This window comes from Furipterus horrens, unplaced genomic scaffold, assembly GCF_987537825.1.
Source record: "Furipterus horrens unplaced genomic scaffold, mFurHor1.1.pri manual_scaffold_10, whole genome shotgun sequence".
Taxonomy (NCBI): Eukaryota; Metazoa; Chordata; class Mammalia; order Chiroptera; family Furipteridae; genus Furipterus; species Furipterus horrens.
In genome coordinates, this window is record NW_028327180.1 from 37,266,929 (window position 1) to 37,287,570 (window position 20,642).

Here is a 20,642-nt window from a genome sequence, read left to right on the forward strand (position 1 = left end):
TACCAAATACAAACGCCCTTAGAATCCACAAAAATATAGCAAGCACTGAAAACTCCTGTTGGGACATGAAACCAGGTTATGGATTAGAAGTCTCTCCAGATGGAGCTGGGGTTGGATCCCACAAGTTCAGAGCCTGCCTGAGGGGGACTGCATGTTTGTATGCAGGGCCTAGGAAAGCAATCAGATCTCCAAAATGGCATTTACTTCCCATCTGAATGGTTCAGGTCTACAAGCACAGCCTTAAAACAGTGAAGGTTAGAAAGACAAAAACCAGGAACTTAAAAATACTTCACAGTAACAGAATAGCCCCACGTGCCACGGGGTTTCCACTGGGCCTCAAGTACGTTAGTGAACAAAGAGTAGCCAGTGTATTCAGATGTAGGAAACTGGTCTCAGCTGACTGGTCTCCGGTCTCGGGGAGGATCACTGTCAGTAGATGGCACTGTTGGACTTCTCTGGAAGGGAGCCAGGCCCATTTGGGGGATGAAGGACTCTGTCTAGGAAGACTGACCCATGCAGTCAGGTTACTAGGAATCAGGAAACTTCCCCATCAGATGCAGACCCCCACCCACCATGGTCTGTTTTGGGCCCAGTTCCTTCCTCCCAAGCCACCCCACTGGCCAACCTGGGAGGGACAGTAGGGCTGCCAGAGCTGTATATAAGGATTTCTTACCCTAGATTTGAGCAAAATCAACTCAAAGATCACCAGCAGGGATCTGGGGCCCCAAGGTTGCATGCCATTTCCCCAGCACATCCTGCTAACCAACCAGAAGTTTCTACAACTCCTTCTTGCTCAACTTCTTGGGGTACCAAGGCACCCACCCTTGCACATCCCATGAGAATCTCCTAACTGCCCTCTGTGGTAATTCCTGTCAGATGAGGGGACCCTCAGGAGAGAAGACACTGCCATCATGGTGGGGGGCACTGATCTCAGCCAGAGGTGACAACAAAGCCAGGGCAGCGACAATGGGACAGGGCATTAAAGTTAACATCACTGTTTACTGCCACATACAGTGCCGCATCAGCTTAGAATAACTCATTGGTGTGTGGTTCTGACTGGTAACTGTGTTCGAGGACTGGCCAAGTGTAAATGAAGAATGAGTCTGCACACAGCTATGATCCCATGCCAGGGACCCTTGGGGCCCTGGAACCTGTCTCATGCTTCAGGCAGGAAGAGAGCCCAATTCCATGGATTCCAGACCAAGAGCCAGGCCCAAGACCTATCTATACACGATGACCTTAGTTAGCTGTCTGTGTAGGAGCAGCAAACACACAGGATCATCACAGCTACCCACGTAGATTACCGAGACCACAGGGTTGGCTGGGTGGTGACAATGCCCAGTGCTTGGACAGATGCTGTCATGTATGGAAACCCACAGCAGACTGGTGGCCTCAGCATCCATCTGGAACGGAAACTCACCACCCCTCACATAGACAGCGGGGAAAGAGGCCATGGAGATTTATATCCATCTCTTGTCCTACACAAGCAACAGAGCAAGCACTAAAGCATGAGAAGGTAGCTGGTCTTTGGTTTCTTCTTTTACAAACACTAGTTTTCCTCAGAAATGTACCAGGAAGCACACCAAACTCAGGAATCATCTTAAGAGGAACCACACAAAGGAGGAGGGGGAAATGGAAAAATACACAATGTCTCTGGAGCTATACATTCATATCAAACTCTTAAAAAAAAACAGAACTTGTTTAATATCGGATACAATGCTTTTTAACATAAAAAGACAAATGTGTACCTTATATTAAACTATTCCATACAGTCACAAGTAATGGTATAAAGCAAAATAAGTCATTTTTGTCCTTCTAAAAACCTTTCAGGAACTGTACCTTCCCCCAAAAGCCAGGAAAATAGAACCCAGATATATCTGATGTACACATCTCCCCAGTCCCATCTTCCAAAAGCATGTTTGACAGAACAGCGACCTCCGGTGACTCTTCACTACCACACAATGGTGCTTTCCCATGTCAGCATCGCTGGTTCCTTTCTTCTAGGAGCTGGTTGTCAAATATTTCTTTTTCCCTTCAGAAGACAAAAAGTGACATCTTCATTTTAGTTATTAATTATGTTTTAAAAAGCACGAAACAGAGGAGCTGGTATATGATAGGGGCATAGTTTCAGTTTGAGAAGATGAAAAGTTCTGGAGATGATGGTAGTGATGGTTGCACAACAATGTGAATGTGTTTAATGCTGCTGAACTGTGCACTTAAAAATGGTTAAGATGGTGAAGTTGTGTTATATATATTTTACCACAACTAAGTAAAAATAGTTGTTAGAAGTCTGAAATAGCAAATTATCCTTATTAAATGACTCCCTGTTAAGAAACATTGTGTTAACAATCACTTGGCTGAACACTGCATTTAGGATAGATTAACAAGGAACATCGATTCTGAGGTGGCCTAGCGAAACATGGGAACATTGGCGAGGTAAATATGCGAGCGTCAGATCAAAACAAGAACATAGGCAGCCTGAAAAAGAGCATAATGGAAACAGCACACACCTTTGCAATGCAGAGTGTAATAAAGTCAGATGTGTGCACAACCTCTTAACTTACAAGACAAGAAGAATAAAGGGTAGACGGAGCCCATGACAGACGGAACATGTGACTGAAAATGGGCCGAAGGATAGAAAGAGTCCGATCACTAATCGTGTTCCTTAGACCATGTGCCTGAGGGAATAAAATGGGGCCAGTGTTTTAACCCTAATTCAGTCATGTCAGCCAGTGAACCTCATTTCCAAGGGCATTTCACAAGTTCATGGTAGGCAGAGGTAGTTAAGAACTCCTAATACTCTTAATGCTGGCAAGCCAGCAGAAGGAAGAGCATGGAGATGGAGATGCAGTTATAGGAACAAAAGACTGAGCTCTGAGGCGCTGCTGCTCTGTCCTCCACCTCCCAAGACCGCTATCTTTTTTTTTCTTTTTTAATCCTCACCCGAGGACATTTTTTATTATTGATTTTAGAGAGAGAGGAAGAGAGAGAAACGTTGATGTGAGAAACGTCAATTGGCTGCCTTCTATATATGCTCAACTGGGGATCAAACTCACTACCTAGATATGTGCCCTAACCAGGAATTGAAACTGCAACCTTCTGGCATACTGAACCCTTCAAACCTTGGGCACTTGACCAAGGCCAAAGACAGCTGCACAACAGACCCTTGTGGGCAGCTGTGTAGAAGGCCTGTCATCCACTACAGCTGGCAGGTGGCCCTCCTACCCCCTTGCATATGCTGGGGCCCTTCCTGGGAAAGATGCTGAGTGTCTTCAGCCCTGAATGTTCCATGACAATGCCCAGTTGACCCTGGATGGAGCCCCTGGCCTGTGACTCTAGTTGAGTCTTCAGCCTTTCACTGGCACATGGTCACGCCTGTACCCAGCAAGGCCTGGCAGCACGCCCAGACAGGATTAGGGGCTCCAGGGCCAGAACTCCAAGGGCAGCTAAACACACCAATATGAGAGAAACATATTTCATTTATTTATTTGTCTGTTTGTTATTTATTGTTTTTCTATTACAGTTGTCCCACTTTTTCCCCCCATTGCTCCCCGCCTAGAAACATCTTGATCAGAGCCTTCTCTGACCAGCAAGGACCCACCAGGCCAAGTGCTGCCTGTTCTCAAACAGCCATGGCAATGCAACAACAGGGGAGAGAGCTGGAAATACAGACATCAGCCCCCAGCAACAGGAGCTTAGGAAGAGAGGCCTGAGCATATGTCCAGCAGTTACCCTGGCTGCCCCTGTAGGCCTCTATGTGGGCCCAGGGCTTTTGTCTATTTCAGGGGCCAGGGCCCATGGCCAAAACTGGCCAGAGGACAGGAATGTTCACTGCTGGTTTTACCAGGTTTGTCTGGCAGTTCATCAGCCAAGTGTCAATGTGTATTTTCAAGTTATGTTGACTCATTTACTAAGTGTGTATCTGGTCCAACGTATCAAGATCTGGTCCCAGATACTAGCATGAGTGCATGTACAAGCCTTGGAAAATAAGCTGCAATTTGGTTGGGGCAGGGCTCTGAGCAGCCTACCGGTAGCTCAGCAAAGGTCCTTTGATGTACTTCTCCTCAGCTGTCTTGTAATCTACCGCGTCCACAGCAGAAATTGCACAGATGATCGCCTGTAAGAGGAGGACAGGTTAACACTGGGCCAGACAATTTGTGGTGCTAAACTCTGAGAAATCCAACTGCTGGCCTCCAGACACATCCCTGTTTATGGCTCAAAAGATATGTATGGAACCCACAACAGCTCTGCTTGTAACAAAGTTTATGAATTAAATCAGTAACATTACCTCTGAACTAGAGATGAGTTTTCACCATTAAAAACATACAATGAAAGGCAGCACCAAAACAAGTGCATTTTTGAAAACTTTTGACTTTACTGTTTAAAAAAAAAAAAAAGGTACAATAGTGGTGATTTGAATAAATAATAGGTGCCTGATATCTGTCAATTTTTTAGGTGCAATAATAGCATTGTGCTTAGATCAAAAAACATCAAAATCTCTCTTTCTCTGTGGGGCCACCCTGGGCACTGTGGGATATAGAGCAGCATCGCTAGCCCCATCTCCTCGATGCCAGCAGTACCCCTAGTGTGACAACCCCAGATGTCCCAGGAGACAGGATCACCCATTTTAGAGATAGACAAGGAAGTATTTATAAATTAAGAAATGTTTGAGATTTCCCTCCCTAAAAGAACTAATCTGGGGGGAGGACTGGAGGTACATATGGACTGAGGTCATTAATCCAGCCAGGATATAAACACATAAGGGCTCACAATGTTCTTTTGTTTTTGTATGCATTTGAGACTTTCTTTCCACAATTATAAAGTCCAACATATTTGCACTTGACAATGTCCTGTCCACACTGTGCATACATGTGCCCAGCAGTGCCCTCTCTGAACTTAATGGTAACTGAGGACCCATGTCTGCCCCTTGCCCAGACTAGCCCCAACACTGAGGAAAATTAAAAATCCCTTTTCCTGAGTAAATTCTGGAACAGTCACTACCTGTGCATGAAGATGAAGCCCGAATCACATTCCCCCAGGGCTGGCAATGAAATCAGAACATCCTGGCTCTGTGCTATCACCCATGGAGTGGCTAGGTAAGTGCCGTGCCGGGCTCCATAATGCAAGGGCTTCTGGGCAGATTCTGGGAGGAGAATATCCCAGCACCAAACCGACCCATGCCCCATGCCCAGTACAGCCCATGACTGGGCAAAGCTGAACTGGGGTTTTGGTTGGGCCCACACCGCAGACCCCACCACCACCCTCACACACAGGATGCCCTTCTGGCCACTCACTTCAGGCAGAAGAACGTCCAGGATAAAGCGGATTCTGTCACCATTGATCTGAGTCAGCATCCTGCTGCCTGTCTCCTGATAGACCCCCTGCAAGTACTTCACCACTAGGTCCAGCTGTTCCTCGTCCTCCAGGTATGTCTCCACACACGTCATGTACTGCCCTGAGTTCAGAAATGTGTTCAGCCACCTGGATGGCTTCCTGTTCTTTAAGATGGCCTGCAGATGGCTCTCAGCACCCCTCGCCTTCACGATGTACTCCACCAGCTTCCGGTTGGCCCGGTCCCGGGCAGCCCGAGACCGGTCGGGCAAGACTTTTCTGTAGGGCTGCCTCCTGCCCCAGGGGCTTCCAGCTGTAGGCATCTCAGGGTCCTCCTGGCAGAGCTGAGGGAATCGGGTCCCTAAAACATCCTGCTGGATGGACTTGCGGACAGGATAGCCTGCAGAGGAGGCGCATGTCTATGGGACTGCCACCCAGACAGGTAGGGTCCCCTTCACTGCATCCTGTGGGGGTGGGGGAGACCCCAGGCCCTGGGGACACTGGGGCAGCCACATTCCTAAAGGGCTCTTACGTTGTCAGGAACCCTCATCTCTCTCCCAACTCTGCCCTTCAGCCAAGTTTAACCTGAAAGAGCAGAGCCCCTCTAGCCCTCCAAAAGCAGCATTAATTCATCTACCTCCCTCTTAAAGGACAGAAGGAATGGGACAGTGCGTGGTTGTCACTAACCAAAAACACAGAGACAAGGAAGGCAGATGGAAGGTACTGCTCATGTATTTTAACATTTGGGTGTTATCACTGACAGGGTAGTTTTGGATGTGGACCTGTCGTTCAGGCCCCTATGGCAGGGAGAGAAGATCTGGGGAAGCTCCGTGGATACTGGGTTAGGCTGCATGGTACCTGTTGATTTTAGACTAAAAAGTCGGTCATGTTTTTCAAGAGGAGCCGGTCGACTTACTTATATCAGCTGCATAATATTCCAGGAAAGAGCCGGAGAAGGAACCACAGCCTGAAGAGGAGAAAGGATGGGAGAAGGCATGTCACAAATGAGGTATACTCTGGAAACTCCTAGGTTGTAAGGTCATGTTTCAGGCCCTTCTAGCAAGAGGGCTGGTGCAGCATGGAGGCTGGGGCTCCCAAAAAGGCCAGGCATTTCTGCTAACAAGCCTGATTCAGATTCCCAACAGCCTAACCTGGGGTGGACAGAAACCAGCTCTGGTTCAAAGAAGGCCCTGTCTTTTGTTCATGCCCAATATCCCCACCTCCGCCCGGATGCCTGCTCACCCACCTGTGCTGGGGACACGATTGTCAGGGGCTAGGCCAGACTACCATGGGGAATGGGCTGCGCTCAACCCTCACCAGAGGGTCTGCAAAGGACGCCCACACTGCTGTTCCTGCCCACTCCCTCTGTCTGATGCTGTGGAGGTCCCACATACCGAGCCGGACCCTGTAGTCAGTGATAAGGGAGACACACCAGCCAATGGCCTGGTCGAAGTCCTCCTTGGCTTTATTCTGCAATGAGAGAGAAAGCAAGTGTCAACGGGAGTCTGCTGGGGCTCCTCACCACTGCCCGCTGTCTCAGTGCCCTTGTCCAGGAAGGGTACCCAGCAGGTGCCCTTCAGGGAAAGCCTATCAAGGCCCAGATCTGCTGCTGTGCTGCTCACAACATGGGCCCTCGTGAGCCTGGCTCTGGGCTAGAAACCTCAAGACTCTTAAGAGCAAGGTGGATAAATACCCAAAAGTGCAGGTGCCATGACCACCATAGGAAGAAGACGTTAAAGTTGTGTGAAGTAAATCCTTCTAAGACATGTCTTTGTGCCCACATTTGGAGCAGGGCAGCATAACGCCGGAGGGAGGGACACTTGGCTCCTACCAAACCAAGGACAATATAACCAGCGAGGTTTCCTAAGCTGGGATGAACTTCCAGAAAATGTCCACAGGCTCGAGATGAACCTGAGACCCACATCCTGAGTTACCACTGCCTTGGCCCAGCCTCTCTCCTGTGGTCGCTGCATGAGGCAGACAAGGGATACAAGCATAGCAAACAGCTCTGGGGCTCAGGGAAGAAGGCCTTGCTGACTGGCACCTGGGATGGTAGGCACTGAGGCTCCTCAGACAAGGAGACAAACAGAGCCCTACAGATGCCACAAAGCAGTGACAGTCACACAAGGGTCAGTGGAGGCCATGAGAGGCAATCAAGGCATCAACAACCCAGAATAGGGAACACATCCATCCCTTGGAGGTGCTGCTCACCATTGCTCAGAGGAACCAGCCCCTTGTGCTCCCCTACACATCCATCTTACAGGTAGATTTGGGAAACAGGAAGCCAGCCATGAATGCCCTCCAGGCATCTAGACCACACAAGACCCATGTGCTACATTCTCATAAACATCTCGGAGCAAGATACCTATTCTCCTTTCTGCACCCTCCATGGGAAAGCTACCAGGACCCTAAGAATGCACACCACTTAGAAGAGACAGGCAGGTGGCTTCTGGCTTGGAAGGCTGGGTGAGCAGCTCCCCATACTTGCAGACTGGCATTCAGGGGAATATGGAACCCTGTAAGACTAGAACCAGGTCCCTGGCGCTGGTTGTGGGTTAGATGTTGCAGTGAACAAACTCCGACAAGGCAGATGGGTGAGGCTTGTGTTGTGGAGATGGGAAAATCAGCGAAATAAAAAAAAAGGGTTGGGGTCTGGTGTGGGTGCCAATCTTCTAAACATCCACCTGCCCCTGTAACCCAAGGCCTGCCGTCCTCAGGGAAACAACACAGGCATAGGCAGTGAGCTTCCCAGGCCCCAGCACTGAGGATATGGCTCAGACACAGACTGCTTCCCAACCTGGAAAGCCAGGAAACCCTGGCAATTCCTGTGGGAATTCCTACAGTGGGATGCAGGCACGAGGCTCCCTAACCCAGCCCAGTTTTGGTTTGGTTTTTTTGAAAGCTGGAACAATAAAAAGCAATGTTTCAAGGCTGAGCAGTCAGCATTTTGAATGGAGCAGTCCCTCATGGCTCATGGACTCATGTATAACAAAGCCGACCATAGAATTATGGGGATGCAACCACTGGAAGCACAGCAGGTACTCTAGGGAATTTCCTGGCCCCAATCTATGCTGTGCTCAAGCACCAGGTGGGGTGGGGGTCCCAACTCTAAAGGGCCCTGGTGCCTCATCCCAAGGGTTAGCCTCAGAAGGAGCCAGAAGGAGCGGGCCTTGCACCCAGGATCTCTGCCACCTAACCCCCCAGCCCAGGACAAATAGTTCATTGCACCAAGCCTCAGTTTCTACCACTGAACAATAGGGCAGACAGGTGGTAAGCTCCTGGGTGGCTGAGAGTCCCATGCAGAGACCCACAATGGTAGTGGCCAGAGCAGACATGGCAGGCACTTAATACACTGCAATAGTGGTTTCAAAGACTCCACAAAGGACACAGTCACCAGTCATAAGGGAACTATCTAGCAAAGCACAGATAACAAGCCACCTACCAGAAGTGTCTGTTTCTCTTTACAGTCGAAGTGTTTCAGCCTCTTAAAAGGCACTGTGATGCTGCCAGAAACAGAGAAAAAGTTACACAAATGAAAAGCACTGCATGACCTAAAAGACATTCGCTTCCTCTGACAAAGTTAGTAGGAGCTGTGCTGCGGCCTCTGCCAGACCAGTTCACCCAAGGTGACTGCTGTCCCCAGCTACCTAAGGAAGACCCTTGAAGCCAGGCCCTGGAGTGATAGGTACCCTTTAGTGGGTCCTCAAAGGGACATGACAGGGGCTGCTGTACAGGACAGGCAGGAAGCCAGGGCCCAACCTCCACATTGCTGGTGACCAAGGGATGGGTGGCAGCACTCATGTGCCAGAGGATCAGAGAGGACCAGCTCCACAGTCACCTCAGTGACAAGGGGTACGGTGCCTTCAGAGCCCACTGGAAGCAGAGTGACACATTGTGTGCATTCTCACCCCATGACAAAGGATGAGTGGAGAAACATGGACAACGACCCACATGGCCAAAACTCAGGCTGCATCAGGTTTGCAACTTATGACCTGCATGAAGGGAGCCACCTTTACGAATTTGTGGAAAACTGAAATCTAACACACGTCTGGGTAGGTGGCCTTTCAAAGCTGACAAATAAAGGTGGGAAAACTGAGCTGTGGAACCTGGCACCCCCAAGATGCCTATTCCCTGGACCCTGCCCCAGGAAGCATCTGTGAATAGCCAGGGATGGTGGGCTCACCCTCGCCCTTTCGGGTCCATGTGTCCTTCGATGAAAAGCACACTTGCTTTCTTGTCTCTCCGCCTGATGCTCTTGACCTATGGGTAAAGCCAAGAAAGCAAAGCATCAAGAGCCCAGGAGAAGCAGTGGGTTTTAAATACTTTTCTGACACCATCTCGCTGAGCGGTGTCAGAGGTGACAGGAAATGCCACTGGCTAGGGGACAGAGGTGAAGTCCACATGGCAACATTCTCAGAACGGCCCACATTTTGCTACATGCATGGTTCTGAGGGGTTACAGAACTGAGCAGAATCAGACAGGGTTTTCTTAAACTTAAATAAAAGCGACTACACCTGCTGTTGCCAGCCATCTCTACGTAATCATCATGGCTGAGTAGGGCTGGTTCAGGATCAGCCCAAGGCACATGAGATGGAAGCAGAGTCTGACCCAAACCCGTGCTCTCAGACTGTGAAAGCCAAGGAGCCCCCTTCTGTAGTGCTTCACAGGCTGCACACAGGGTTCACTGGCAAGGATGTCTGTGGACACTCATGCCCCAGAAATGTTACCCCAAGAATCTATCGTGTTGGTGACCTGTTTAATAGCAGGGTCCCTAGGAAACTGGTGAAAACAAGGAAAGGGCAGAAAGGGCCAGAAAAAGGGTGCCTACTGCATGTAGGATGTGGCACCTGCTGGAAAGTAGGTGCTGGAGGGAGAAGGGTCCAATAATCAGCCACCACAACTGTGCCAGGGGCTGTATTGAGATGCCTGGCTCATCCGACGTGTGTTCAAGCTACAAATTCTACCCACAAATACCTCAGGTCCAGTTCTGCCCTTCCCATGGCCATGCTGCTCTATACAAGGAGGCCCTGCTGACTGCATGTCAGACTCATCCAGACAACACAGCTGCTCCTGACTACAGCTAATGCCTTTCCAACTTAAATGTCATAGTTTCTCACTAAAAATTTTAAGACTCCAGCTAGAATCATGCAGATCCTGTCTCAGTTGAAGGAGCATAGAAGGGGAAATGAAGGGGTGCGAGTAGCCAAGACAGTGCCTTTGCCTAAACAATAAACTGACCGGTTTGCAATGTCTGGCATAGAGAAAAAGTAAGGCCACAAATGTAGCTACATTTAAGCTCATTCACCACACTGGGGCACTGGGCAGGATCTCAAAAGCCTGTTTTTATATGTAGAATGCGCCCTACCCCAAAATCTAAAAGATTATATAGCTCCCACAAGGGGACCTGGATGGTGTGGCTCAGTTGTTGGAGAGTCGTCTCATAACCAAAAGGTTGTGGGTTCAATCCCTGGTCCAGGTGCATACGGGAGACAACCAACTGATGCTTCTCTCTTGCATCAATGTTTCTCTCTCCCCTCCTCTCTCTCAAAAAATGTCCTCAGATGAGGATTAAAAACAAAAAACTCCCATGGGGAAAAACTCTAAAATGCACATTTAAAATAAGCAACTGTGGATATTTTTTTCAGGCAGGTTTTTCTAAGCCTGGTTGGTAAAAATTTGACTGTAAACCTTACCCTCAATGGTGCCACAATGACTAAACTCCCTTTATTTAAGTACATATGTCTCCAGAAATCCTGCTGATAGGCCCAATGCTTTTCCTAGTAATGATGAAATGGTGAAAACATTTGCCCAGATCCAGCTGTTGAGGGAACTGAGTAACTGCACTTAGGAGATAGAGTTGTTCTTACCACTGCGGGCCAGAAGGGGTATTTTTGGTATTTAAGCCAGACCAGCATTCCTACTTCAAACGAACGTGGTTCTAGAATTAAAAAGAAAGGAAAACAAAAAGAACAGACAAGTCATATCCATGTTAGGCAGCAAATGCATCAGCTTGAGAAAACAGTTGCTGTGATAATGTTTAAATGTGATGCTAACACAGTTCACTTAAAGGACTGAAAAGGTATTTAACTCCCATCCTGGAATCTCAGGGCTGATTATGAGCACGCTGAACAGTTAAGAGTGAGGCACCACATTGGTTTACTACTGGTGACAACATGCCATGGTCACATAGGTGGCAAAACAGGGGAAGCTGGTAGCAGGGGCTCTGTACCATGTTAGCAATGTCTCTAAATCTCAAATTACTCCAAAATAAACATTAAAAAAAAGTCTTGGTAGAAAGCCAAAATGGAGCCAATGGTACACAATGAAAACTCAACATGAAAATTCAGTTTCTGAGAAGCTCATCTGCGAGGAACTGGGGACTTTTGAAGAGAAAGAAATTTATTTAATTATTAGAGAACTACATAGTTATTTCTGAACAAAATTAAACTACATTCCACCAAAACCTCCCAAATGAGTAAATAATTTAAATATTTAAAAAATCGGGTAACAAAACCTTGGAGAAGCGAGGCTGGTATTTGACACAGAGCCAGGATCCTCTGTCTGACACTGCTGCGAGACGAGGGAAGCCATGCTGTCTGACTGCCTAATGTTAAAACTGGACATAGTGAGAAGCAAGACTGAGGACAGAGGCAAATTGGGAAACCACCTTCCACAGGTCTGTGAGGAGCTGTTACCCCCATGAGTAGCCTCCCTTTCTCAGAGGACAATGGGTCAGGGTACAGATGGCCAATTCAGAGACAAAGAGTAAACACCCAGATAGACAATCAGGATGACGGGAAAAACCCAAAATGGAAGCAGAAACCAGGAGAAAAAACAAACACCCAGGTTTTGGGGGCCAAGGCAATCTGATCTGCACTTGGTGGCAGTGGGGAAGGAAATGCTTCCTTGCAAAAAGGCAGTGATCCTTCTCTGTGGCCTACGAAGCCCTGCTTTAGGAGCTTATGCTACAGAATTATTTCCCAGAAGCATGTGACGCAGGCACTGTGGCCCCAGTCATGGGACAATCTAGACACCCAGTAGTGGAAGAGGCTCAGTACACAGGACTGCCCGTCACTCCTAGTAAAGTAACTAGTTTTTCTGGAAATAATCAGAATACCATGTGGAAATGTAAAAAAAAAAAAAAAAAGAAAAGTCTAAATTATCATTAAGTTAAAAAAAAAAAAAAAAAGGAAAATGCAAACCTGTAAATACAGTGACAGTGAGAGAAAAGCACTCAGTGGTTTGGGAGGAAGACTGTGTAACAAGGATACTTAGGCAGCATGGGAGACGTGGAGATGCCCGGGGGTTGTACCCACATCATGGCTTCCTGGTCTTGTATGCTGTTGCCATTGGGAGGCTGGGGGACAGGTCCCCAGCCCTCCCTGTGCTATTTCTGCAACATCCTATGAATCTATAATTCTTTCAAAATTGAAAGGTTTAAAAAAAGATTAAAAAAACAAAGCAAAACAGACTAGACTCTAGTAACACGAGAGGTTAATGAACGAGTATAACAAAGGAACCAGTTCTCAATCATTTATTTCATGAAGCAAACTGGCTTTGTGTTGTCAGTTTACAATGTGGGTCCCTAGCTCTGATCTGTTCAAGGAAGTCTGCTCAGAGCAGGTAGCATGTGCGGGAGGGTGCCAACTCCTGCCTCTGAAAGACACACAGGTGCTGTCTTCAAAGGCCAGTGAGGGGTGCCTGGTCATACCCCAAAGGTGGCCGGGGAAGCCACTTGATCACTTGGTTGTCTTATGCCCATAGGGGACAGCAGGAAAAGAGAAGAAAGCCATGTGATGACTTAGACTCCATCCTTCCTTTGTGTGGCATGCTCCCCCGACCCCCTGGGGTCATTCCCATGCCTTACCATGATACAAAAGGATTCTTGGGAGCTCCTCATCCTCTTCTTCCTCCTCCAGGATGGAATTAATGGGATCAAACTCCATTGACTCTTCAGAAGACTGACGGTCTGCCAATAATGTCAGATTAGACTTTCAGGGTCAGTGGCTCATCCCAAGAAAAACACTTTGTGATCCATGATCATCACTGAGAACAGATCCCATGTTACACAGACTTCCACACTGCCCGATTCAAGTGGGGTGCGCTTCCATTAGAAGGCATTTAAAAGACAAATAAACGAGACAGGGTGAGATAGAGAGGGGTATGCTTTCACACTGAAGCTGGAAGGCACAAGTAGCAATGGAAGTCACAGGAGGGTGACTGGATTGTGGACAGGATCCCTTTTGGGGGCTTATTTCTTTCCAGTGTGAAGCTCTCAGTGGATGTCAGAGATGGGGGTACAACTAGGGGACAAGGCAGGGCTGTATTCAGAACACAGGGAGGTGAGAACCATTGTTCTGTGAATATGTGAGGGTACAGGCCTCATGAAGGAAGTGTGGATTCAGGGCAGACCCCTGGGCAGGAGGTGGGCAGCAAGTAAACCCGAGACACCCCCGCAAGCAGAAATGAAGATATCCTAATTAGCATTTCAAAAGTAAGTGGGATGCTATGATGTGAAAATGGAAAAAAAATCACAGCACCTAACTGCAGTGGCATACAAATGTGTCTACACAGGACTTTGTGAGAAGTCAGGAGCCTCTAGAGTGAGTTCGTTACTTTGAGGCTCCTGTGTTCTCACTTCTGCAATGGTTTAAGAAGAAAGGAGTTAGCCCTGGCTGGCAAACTCAGTTGGTTAGGTCGTTGTCCTGATACATCAAGGTCTGTGGGCTGGATCCCCAGTTAGGACACACACAAGAACCAATAAACAAGTGCAACAACAAAGCGATGTTTCTCTCTCTTATCAATTTTTAAACACTTAAAAATTAAGAAATAAAAATTAGTCCCAGTTGGTGTGGCTCAGTGGATTGAGAGCCAGCCTGCTAAATAAAAGGTCACTGGTTTGATTCCCAATGAGGGCCTGGGCTGTGGGTCAGGTTCCCAGTTGGGGGTGTGTGAGAGGCAACAGATGGATGTATCTCAAGCCCACTGATGTTTCTCTCCCTCTCTTTCTCCATCCCTTTCCCTCTCTCTAAAAGTAAATAAATAAAATCTTAAAGAAAAAAAAGAAGAAAAAAAACAGAGAGAAACACCAGTTAATCCTGGGGACAGAGGGAGCGTTTTCACAGCCACAATGCCTCCCACAACAGGGCTGGGCCACACAGGACTGTGGGCAAGCTGCCATAGGCCCCACTCTGTCTCCTTTCTCCCCTTCAAAACAAAAATAATGACATAAATATGGTGAGAAGTAGGAGTCGTTATAGCCCAGTGGGAGAGAGAGACAAAAAGGAATTGAGAAATCTCTGCTCTGGATCTATTCTGGTACCGATCTCATTAGGATCTGGTTAAAAAAACATGGGGCCTGGCTCCAAATCTGGCCGAGGGAGTACCAGAACCCCACCATGTCCCAACGGTGGGACAGACCTACCTTCATCCAGGACATGAAGACTTGTGTCTTCTGAGGTAGCGAGGGGGCTGGGCCTACTGGCACTGCGCAGAATCATGTATCCCCTTGGTCCAGACCTTTGGCTGCCACCAGAGCACAGCTGCTTCACAGGTAGGTCTCCAGAATCTGGGCAGGCTGGATGCATAGTTGGGCTGCCTGATGGCAAATTCTGATGGTGCCCTTTGGCACACAGACCCTGCTCCCTACCTGTAGAAGGTAAGCTCTTGGCTGCTGGGCTGCCCACCTCTTTCTTACTCTCTCTTTTCCCCTCTCCCACTGGAGGGGAAAGGCCATTCTGACACCCACTGGGTTCCTGTGCCAAATTTCTTCCCTTTTTACTCAAGGTCATCCCATTTTCGAGGTGTATTCTTGATCTACTCTGGTACTGAGAACCACCTCCAGATGAGACCACCAGGGCAAGTGGGCTTTCACTTTCTCTAATCCCCTTCTTGTGGTCCACTTGGCACTTGAGGTCACTTTCACTAGTGAATGAGTCTGACAGTCTCTGGTATACTCGTTCCCTTCTCTCAGGTCCAGAACTGTTCAACACCCCCTCATGGAAAAGAAATGAAGGGTTCGGATCACGGAGTGAGGATGCCAGTTCCATGTGCTTCTCTCCTGCAGACACAGCAGTTCCTTCTTTCTTTGAAGAGCTTTCTTGATGGGAACTGGTTCTCTCATTCAAAACATCCAGAGCCACACGAAGTGACCGTCTGTAGGTCAACTCCTCCACAGGTTTCGCTGAAGTCTTGTTCTGTGAGGCTGAGGGATGATAAATAAACAAAGCCTAGTGGCATCCAGACACCCGGGCACTGCCATCAGAGCATCGCTTTACAGGATCAGTCTCATTCTGTAGCTAGTTTTCCACCTAATGGGAGGACTGACACTTTTCCCGTCTTCCCCAAAGGAGTAGACAGCTACAAAACCATAGGTGGCTATGGGATCTGTGTTAAGGACTGCAGGGCTCCATTTTTTTAAAAAACATATTGAGTGACTCTAAACTGATTGGGTTACAAAAACAAATTCCTCCAGATTACAAACAATCCTGCCGTCAAAACATATTCAGATGTTTCACAAATCCTATTGCAGCCTGACAACTCCCAATTCAATCAGTGTCAATGGGAGTCTATGCCAAGGAAATAAAGAACTGGAAGGCACTGTATGTATTCTGGGGTGGAGAATAGGGTGGGAAAGAACATATTGAAAGGACTCCTTGTGGGCCGGTCAATTTTCCATGCTTTTTTGCAATAGCATCTGAAAGGCAGGAAAGAGCACCCTGGGCGTGGAGTGCAGACTGGCCTCTCTGCTGCAACAGCATCATGTATTCATTCTGACACAGACAGACCTGGCGCAATTCATGGGAACCAGGTGACAGATGCAATCTTGTTGTTCAGTGGCTATTACCTCCATCAACACAGGACTTCCTGTGTTTCATATAAGTGTTTCATATAAGGGCACCCACAAATAACTGGCCCCCAACACAACCTGAGCAAGCAGATAGCGGCGATCGAGAAGTGATAGCTGACACACCAAGGGAGTGCAGGGGTGGAACCACTTTGAACAATAAAATCTGCTTTCCTAACGATGTAGAAATATAGACCCTATTTTATAAACACCACGGGAAGGAATTCTGAATGATCTTTTCACAAGACAAATAGTCCCTTGCACATGAGACAAGCACTCCCACACTCTGAGAAGAAAGAAAACTCAGGGCTGCCTACAGTCAGGGTTTCCTGGGGAATGAAGGTGCTTTGGCAGTCCTCAGTGGTGCTAAGCCCAGGCATAGTCTCCCACCTATGCAATGTGCAAAGAAGGTGCAGGGGGATATAGGAGGCAATTCCCACGGGCCCTTCTGGGTGACTGGGAGTCTCCACTCCCCCTTCCTTTCCCCTTCTCCTCTCCCCCTCCCTTCCCCTTTCTCCTTTCCCCTTGCTCAATGGGGACTGGGAGTTTCCCTCTTACCTCTAATCCCTTTCCCTCCCTTCCCTCAATAAACCTGGTATAAAATCCTAGACTGCTCTCTGGGTGATTTCTCAAGAGAAAAGGCAACAACAACAACAACAACAACAACAAAAAAAAAAAAGAAGGCAAGGTGGTCACTGAGTTCCAGCAATGCTAGAGCCAGGCCAGACCAGCCAAACAGTGCCTTCTCCACTGGGCTCAGCTTCAGAATTTAAACATACAGACTCTGAAACCTTGGGCACAAACCAGACCAGCAATGGCATCATTTTATGGGATGAGGGGAAAAAGAAAAAGAAAATTGTTTCCACCTCTGCTCAAGGAAGCAAATCCATTCTGTGTTCTGTGTATCCTGGAGACCAGGAATGTGACCAACAGATCCTGACACCCAGCAGTTCTGGGAGTCAAGCAGAGATAGGCCCTAGGGGCAAATTCTAGAAAGGTTTAAGAAAGTACACCTATTTTCTTCCTTTCCTTAAGCCCAGGGAATTCATGTTCCCTTGTGTGACAGGACTAACTGGTGAGTCAGGTTATTTTGACCTGGAGAGTTATGTCCCTACCACTCCCCAAACTCTCCCTTCCTTTGTGAAGGTGTCGAGGATCCTTACCTAATAAGGCAGCGATGTCCTCGATGTGGGACTTTCTCAGGATCTTGGTTTCCGTGCTTTTCACTCTCACTCTGCAAGGACAGAAACCACAGTTATACGCTACCATAACTGGTTACCTGCCAGCTCACGGAGACATTTTTCAAACACATTTTTCTTCAAATGACAAAAGAATTAGACTCATTATCTTCCTTCTCAACTTTCCACTTAAACCAAGTTACAGCCAACTAGGAATCATGTGCCTGAGGTTAGAGGCAACAAGGACCCTGGTGAATATGGTTTGTTTTTTTTCCCCCTCCCTTTTAAGAAAGGTTGGAGGGATTTAAGAGTAAAAATGAATTCAAATTGTGACTTTTATAAGGCAAATCCTACTTTCAACTGCACATATAACTCTTTTGTTATATTTTCACAGTAGAGATAATGTCACTAAAAGCTGTTTACAGCCCAGCAGGTATGTTTTAGTTTAAAAGGATGTGCTTTCTTTTCAAATTCAAGTATTCAATTACTTCCCTAGCCACAGGGAAAGTGTGAGGTGGGTGAGGGGGGACTGAGCAAGCTTAGCGGCTCTGAAGAAAGAGGAGTGGGGACCTACCAACAGGAGGAGCCTACTGGGTTGTTTTAATTCTGTTTGTAATAGGGAACTCTTCCATCAGACTCGATACAGTCTTACATGAACTAAGCATTTTAATCTTCATTCAAGATTATTTTTCGCCCTTCCATCCCAGATAATCAAGAAACAGTAATGTACTGCCAGAGTCATGAGTTTGTCTTCTGAATGCTAAATATTTTATTAGAGGGACAGGCTCAAACATCAAGTATTTTGAAACTGATGGGCTTATCACACAAGTTCCTGGCGGGGGTGGGGGGTGCACAAATAAATCCATGGGAAGGAAATATCCTACTTGAACGCCAATGATGAGAGTTCACCCTGTTGTAATTTATAAATAAACTGGTCTCTCTGGAGATCACACATAAATGCCTTGTGTAGATCTTCAATTTCCAAACTGGTATAAAATAAAATCAGCTGTTTTCCTCCTAAGGTCATTATGAGCGCTAATCAGTTACAAGAACTAAAGAGTTACCTTAATAAGCCCATAGGCATAGACTTCACTTTTGGGGATGGGGGGGTGGAGGGTGATATCAAAAATCTCATAAGGAAAAATATAGCATTTAAAAAAAAAATAACACTTAACTTTTTGTCTACGGAAAGTATTTGAACATTCAGAAAAAATTCCTTTTTTCCCTTAGTTGTGGTTAACATCTGATTTCTGGCCAAAACCTGTTAAAAAAAAAAATTCCTGTTACTATGACAGAACACAGAGTAGGAAGCACTGACAACAGATACAAATGCAGCAAGATAATTTTTTTTTAAATATGAAATGCTTCACAAATTTGTGTGTCATCCTTGAGCGAAGGTCATACTAATCTTCTCTATTGTTCCAATTTTAGGATATGTGCTGCCGAAGGGAGCAGATAATTCTTTAAGTATACAAGCACAGAACTTCAGAGATCTTCTGTCTAATCTTCCTTATTTTACAGGTGAGGAAACTGAGGCACAAGAAGTCAATGGCAAATCCTGACAAGGATGGGTTTCTGCCTTGCAGTTTTTTTTCCTACCGCTTGGCTGGAAAGTCTCCCCAGATCCTCTCATTATTTACTAGCAGAGGGCTCTCCGCCAGAAATTTCCTTGAATTACAGCTGGACATGCCTTTTAGAGCCGACTCTTAATTTTTTTATTTTTTTAGCGTGGAAAAAAAAGACACTTCCAGCAGTTTAACCTTGTAGGCACTCCACCAAAACCCCATTAAGTGGGGAATGAGATTTGGTGCCAACAGAAACTGCAGCCAACTGTTCAGGCTCAATTATGCCACTGAAGCAACTCCTATGTCTCTCAAAGATTTTACTTGTCACCTAAAAGTCATGTCTATTCCTGAAATTACACAATAATGCTGTCACCTTTGCAGGCCATAATCGCTCTTTCCATCTGCAGAGGACATACTTGGCGTCCATCATGATTTGGACTCATGTGGCAAGTGGGAAGGATTTGGCACACAGTGCTTGAAGGTCTGGTGCGATGAACCCTGCAACAAAATTTGCAGGGCTGTTTCTAACGTGGTTCACTGGCAATTTTAAGGCAGATGCAACCCTTAACGTCAAAAGTTATAGGAGTTTATCCCCAAGTTGTAACCCTGCATGGAGATGCTTGAAATAAAAAAGAGATGACAGGCCCTGGTACCCAGGGGGCACCTGTTGTTTTTTTTTTTTTTTCCCCACAAATAAAACACAGCCAAACTCCCTTCCAAAAGGCTGTAACTACATTACTTTTTAAAAGGTTCCTGAGTAAATCATCTCTATGGTGAAGGCTCCCACGAACCTCAGGACAGGAAGCATTTTAAACAAAATCCACAACCCTCCCTCATTTGGGGAGCTAACAGTTGACCACAGAGCCAAAAAATAAAATCGGAGGGAAAGGCCTGTTCTTTTGGCCGCCATATCCCTGAAGGACGGGACAGCTGCAAAGGCTCCTTACATCAGTGGGAAAACTGGTTGGGCTGTCAGCATAAACGCAAAGAAGGTGGGGGGTGAGAGTCGCTTGTGCAAAGGGGGAATTCACCACAGCAGCGATGGTAGGTCAATCAGCAGAGGTGGGGGTTCAGGCGGCAGAGAAGGGGTTCAATCAGCAAAAGAAGGGACTCAGGCAGGAAAGGCAGGGATTCGAGCAGCAGAGGAAGGGTTCACACAGAGAGGAGAGGGTACAGGCGACAGAGGAAAGGGTTGCGAGCAGCACAGGGGAGCCCACGTAGCAGACCTCACGCAGGGGAGGTTCAGTCAGTGGAGGAGGGTGTTCGGGCAGCAGAGGGGCTCACGCACCAGAGTGAAGGGTTCAAGCAGCAGGGGGGTTTAGGACGAAGAAGGGGGCGTCAGGCAATAAAGGACGTTAGTCAGGGAACAGAGGTGGGGCTCACGCAGCACGGGTGGGGGTTCCCGCAGCAGCGCAGGTCAGTGCCCCGTGGAGCTTCTATGGGGATTCGCCACTCCCCACCCCTAGGCCCAGCTGCCTTAGGCTCCGGCCCTGGCCGATCCGAGAGGTACAGCCCGCAGGCTCACCGGGCGCTCGGCCTCCCCAGCGCGGCGTCTCCGTGGCCGGCGTGCAGAGCGAGCAGGCCGCGGTGGCTCAACGGCGTTGGCACCCGCGCCGCCCCAGCCGCTGCTGCCACCGCCCACGCCCGCGCTCACCACCTCCGCCGCCTCTGTGGTTCCCTGCGGGCTGGAGGCGGAGCCAGCCTTCCAGCTCAGCTGAGTTT

General features: G+C 47.7%; 1 protein-coding gene and 1 non-coding gene across 2 annotated transcripts; both read right to left on the minus strand.

The window, feature by feature from the left end:
- Positions 1-1,680: 1,680 nt before the first annotated feature.
- PWWP3A (PWWP domain containing 3A, DNA repair factor) lies at positions 1,681-20,602 on the minus strand. Its single transcript, XM_090289152.1, has 14 exons — positions 20,446-20,602; positions 19,294-19,418; positions 18,531-18,616; positions 17,341-17,411; positions 14,756-15,535; positions 13,199-13,300; positions 11,199-11,269; positions 9,515-9,591; positions 8,774-8,834; positions 6,726-6,801; positions 6,248-6,298; positions 5,295-5,731; positions 4,029-4,117; positions 1,681-2,032 (listed from the first exon to the last, which is right to left on the minus strand). Exons 2-14 carry the CDS (start codon positions 19,348-19,350, stop codon positions 1,978-1,980), a joined length of 2,013 nt encoding a protein of 670 aa, XP_090145278.1. The 5' UTR covers positions 19,351-19,418; positions 20,446-20,602; the 3' UTR covers positions 1,681-1,977.
- LOC149999567 (U6 spliceosomal RNA) lies at positions 18,706-18,810 on the minus strand. Its single transcript, XR_016513769.1, has one exon. It is a non-coding gene; the product is annotated as a U6 spliceosomal RNA (small nuclear RNA).
- Positions 20,603-20,642: the final 40 nt, after the last annotated feature.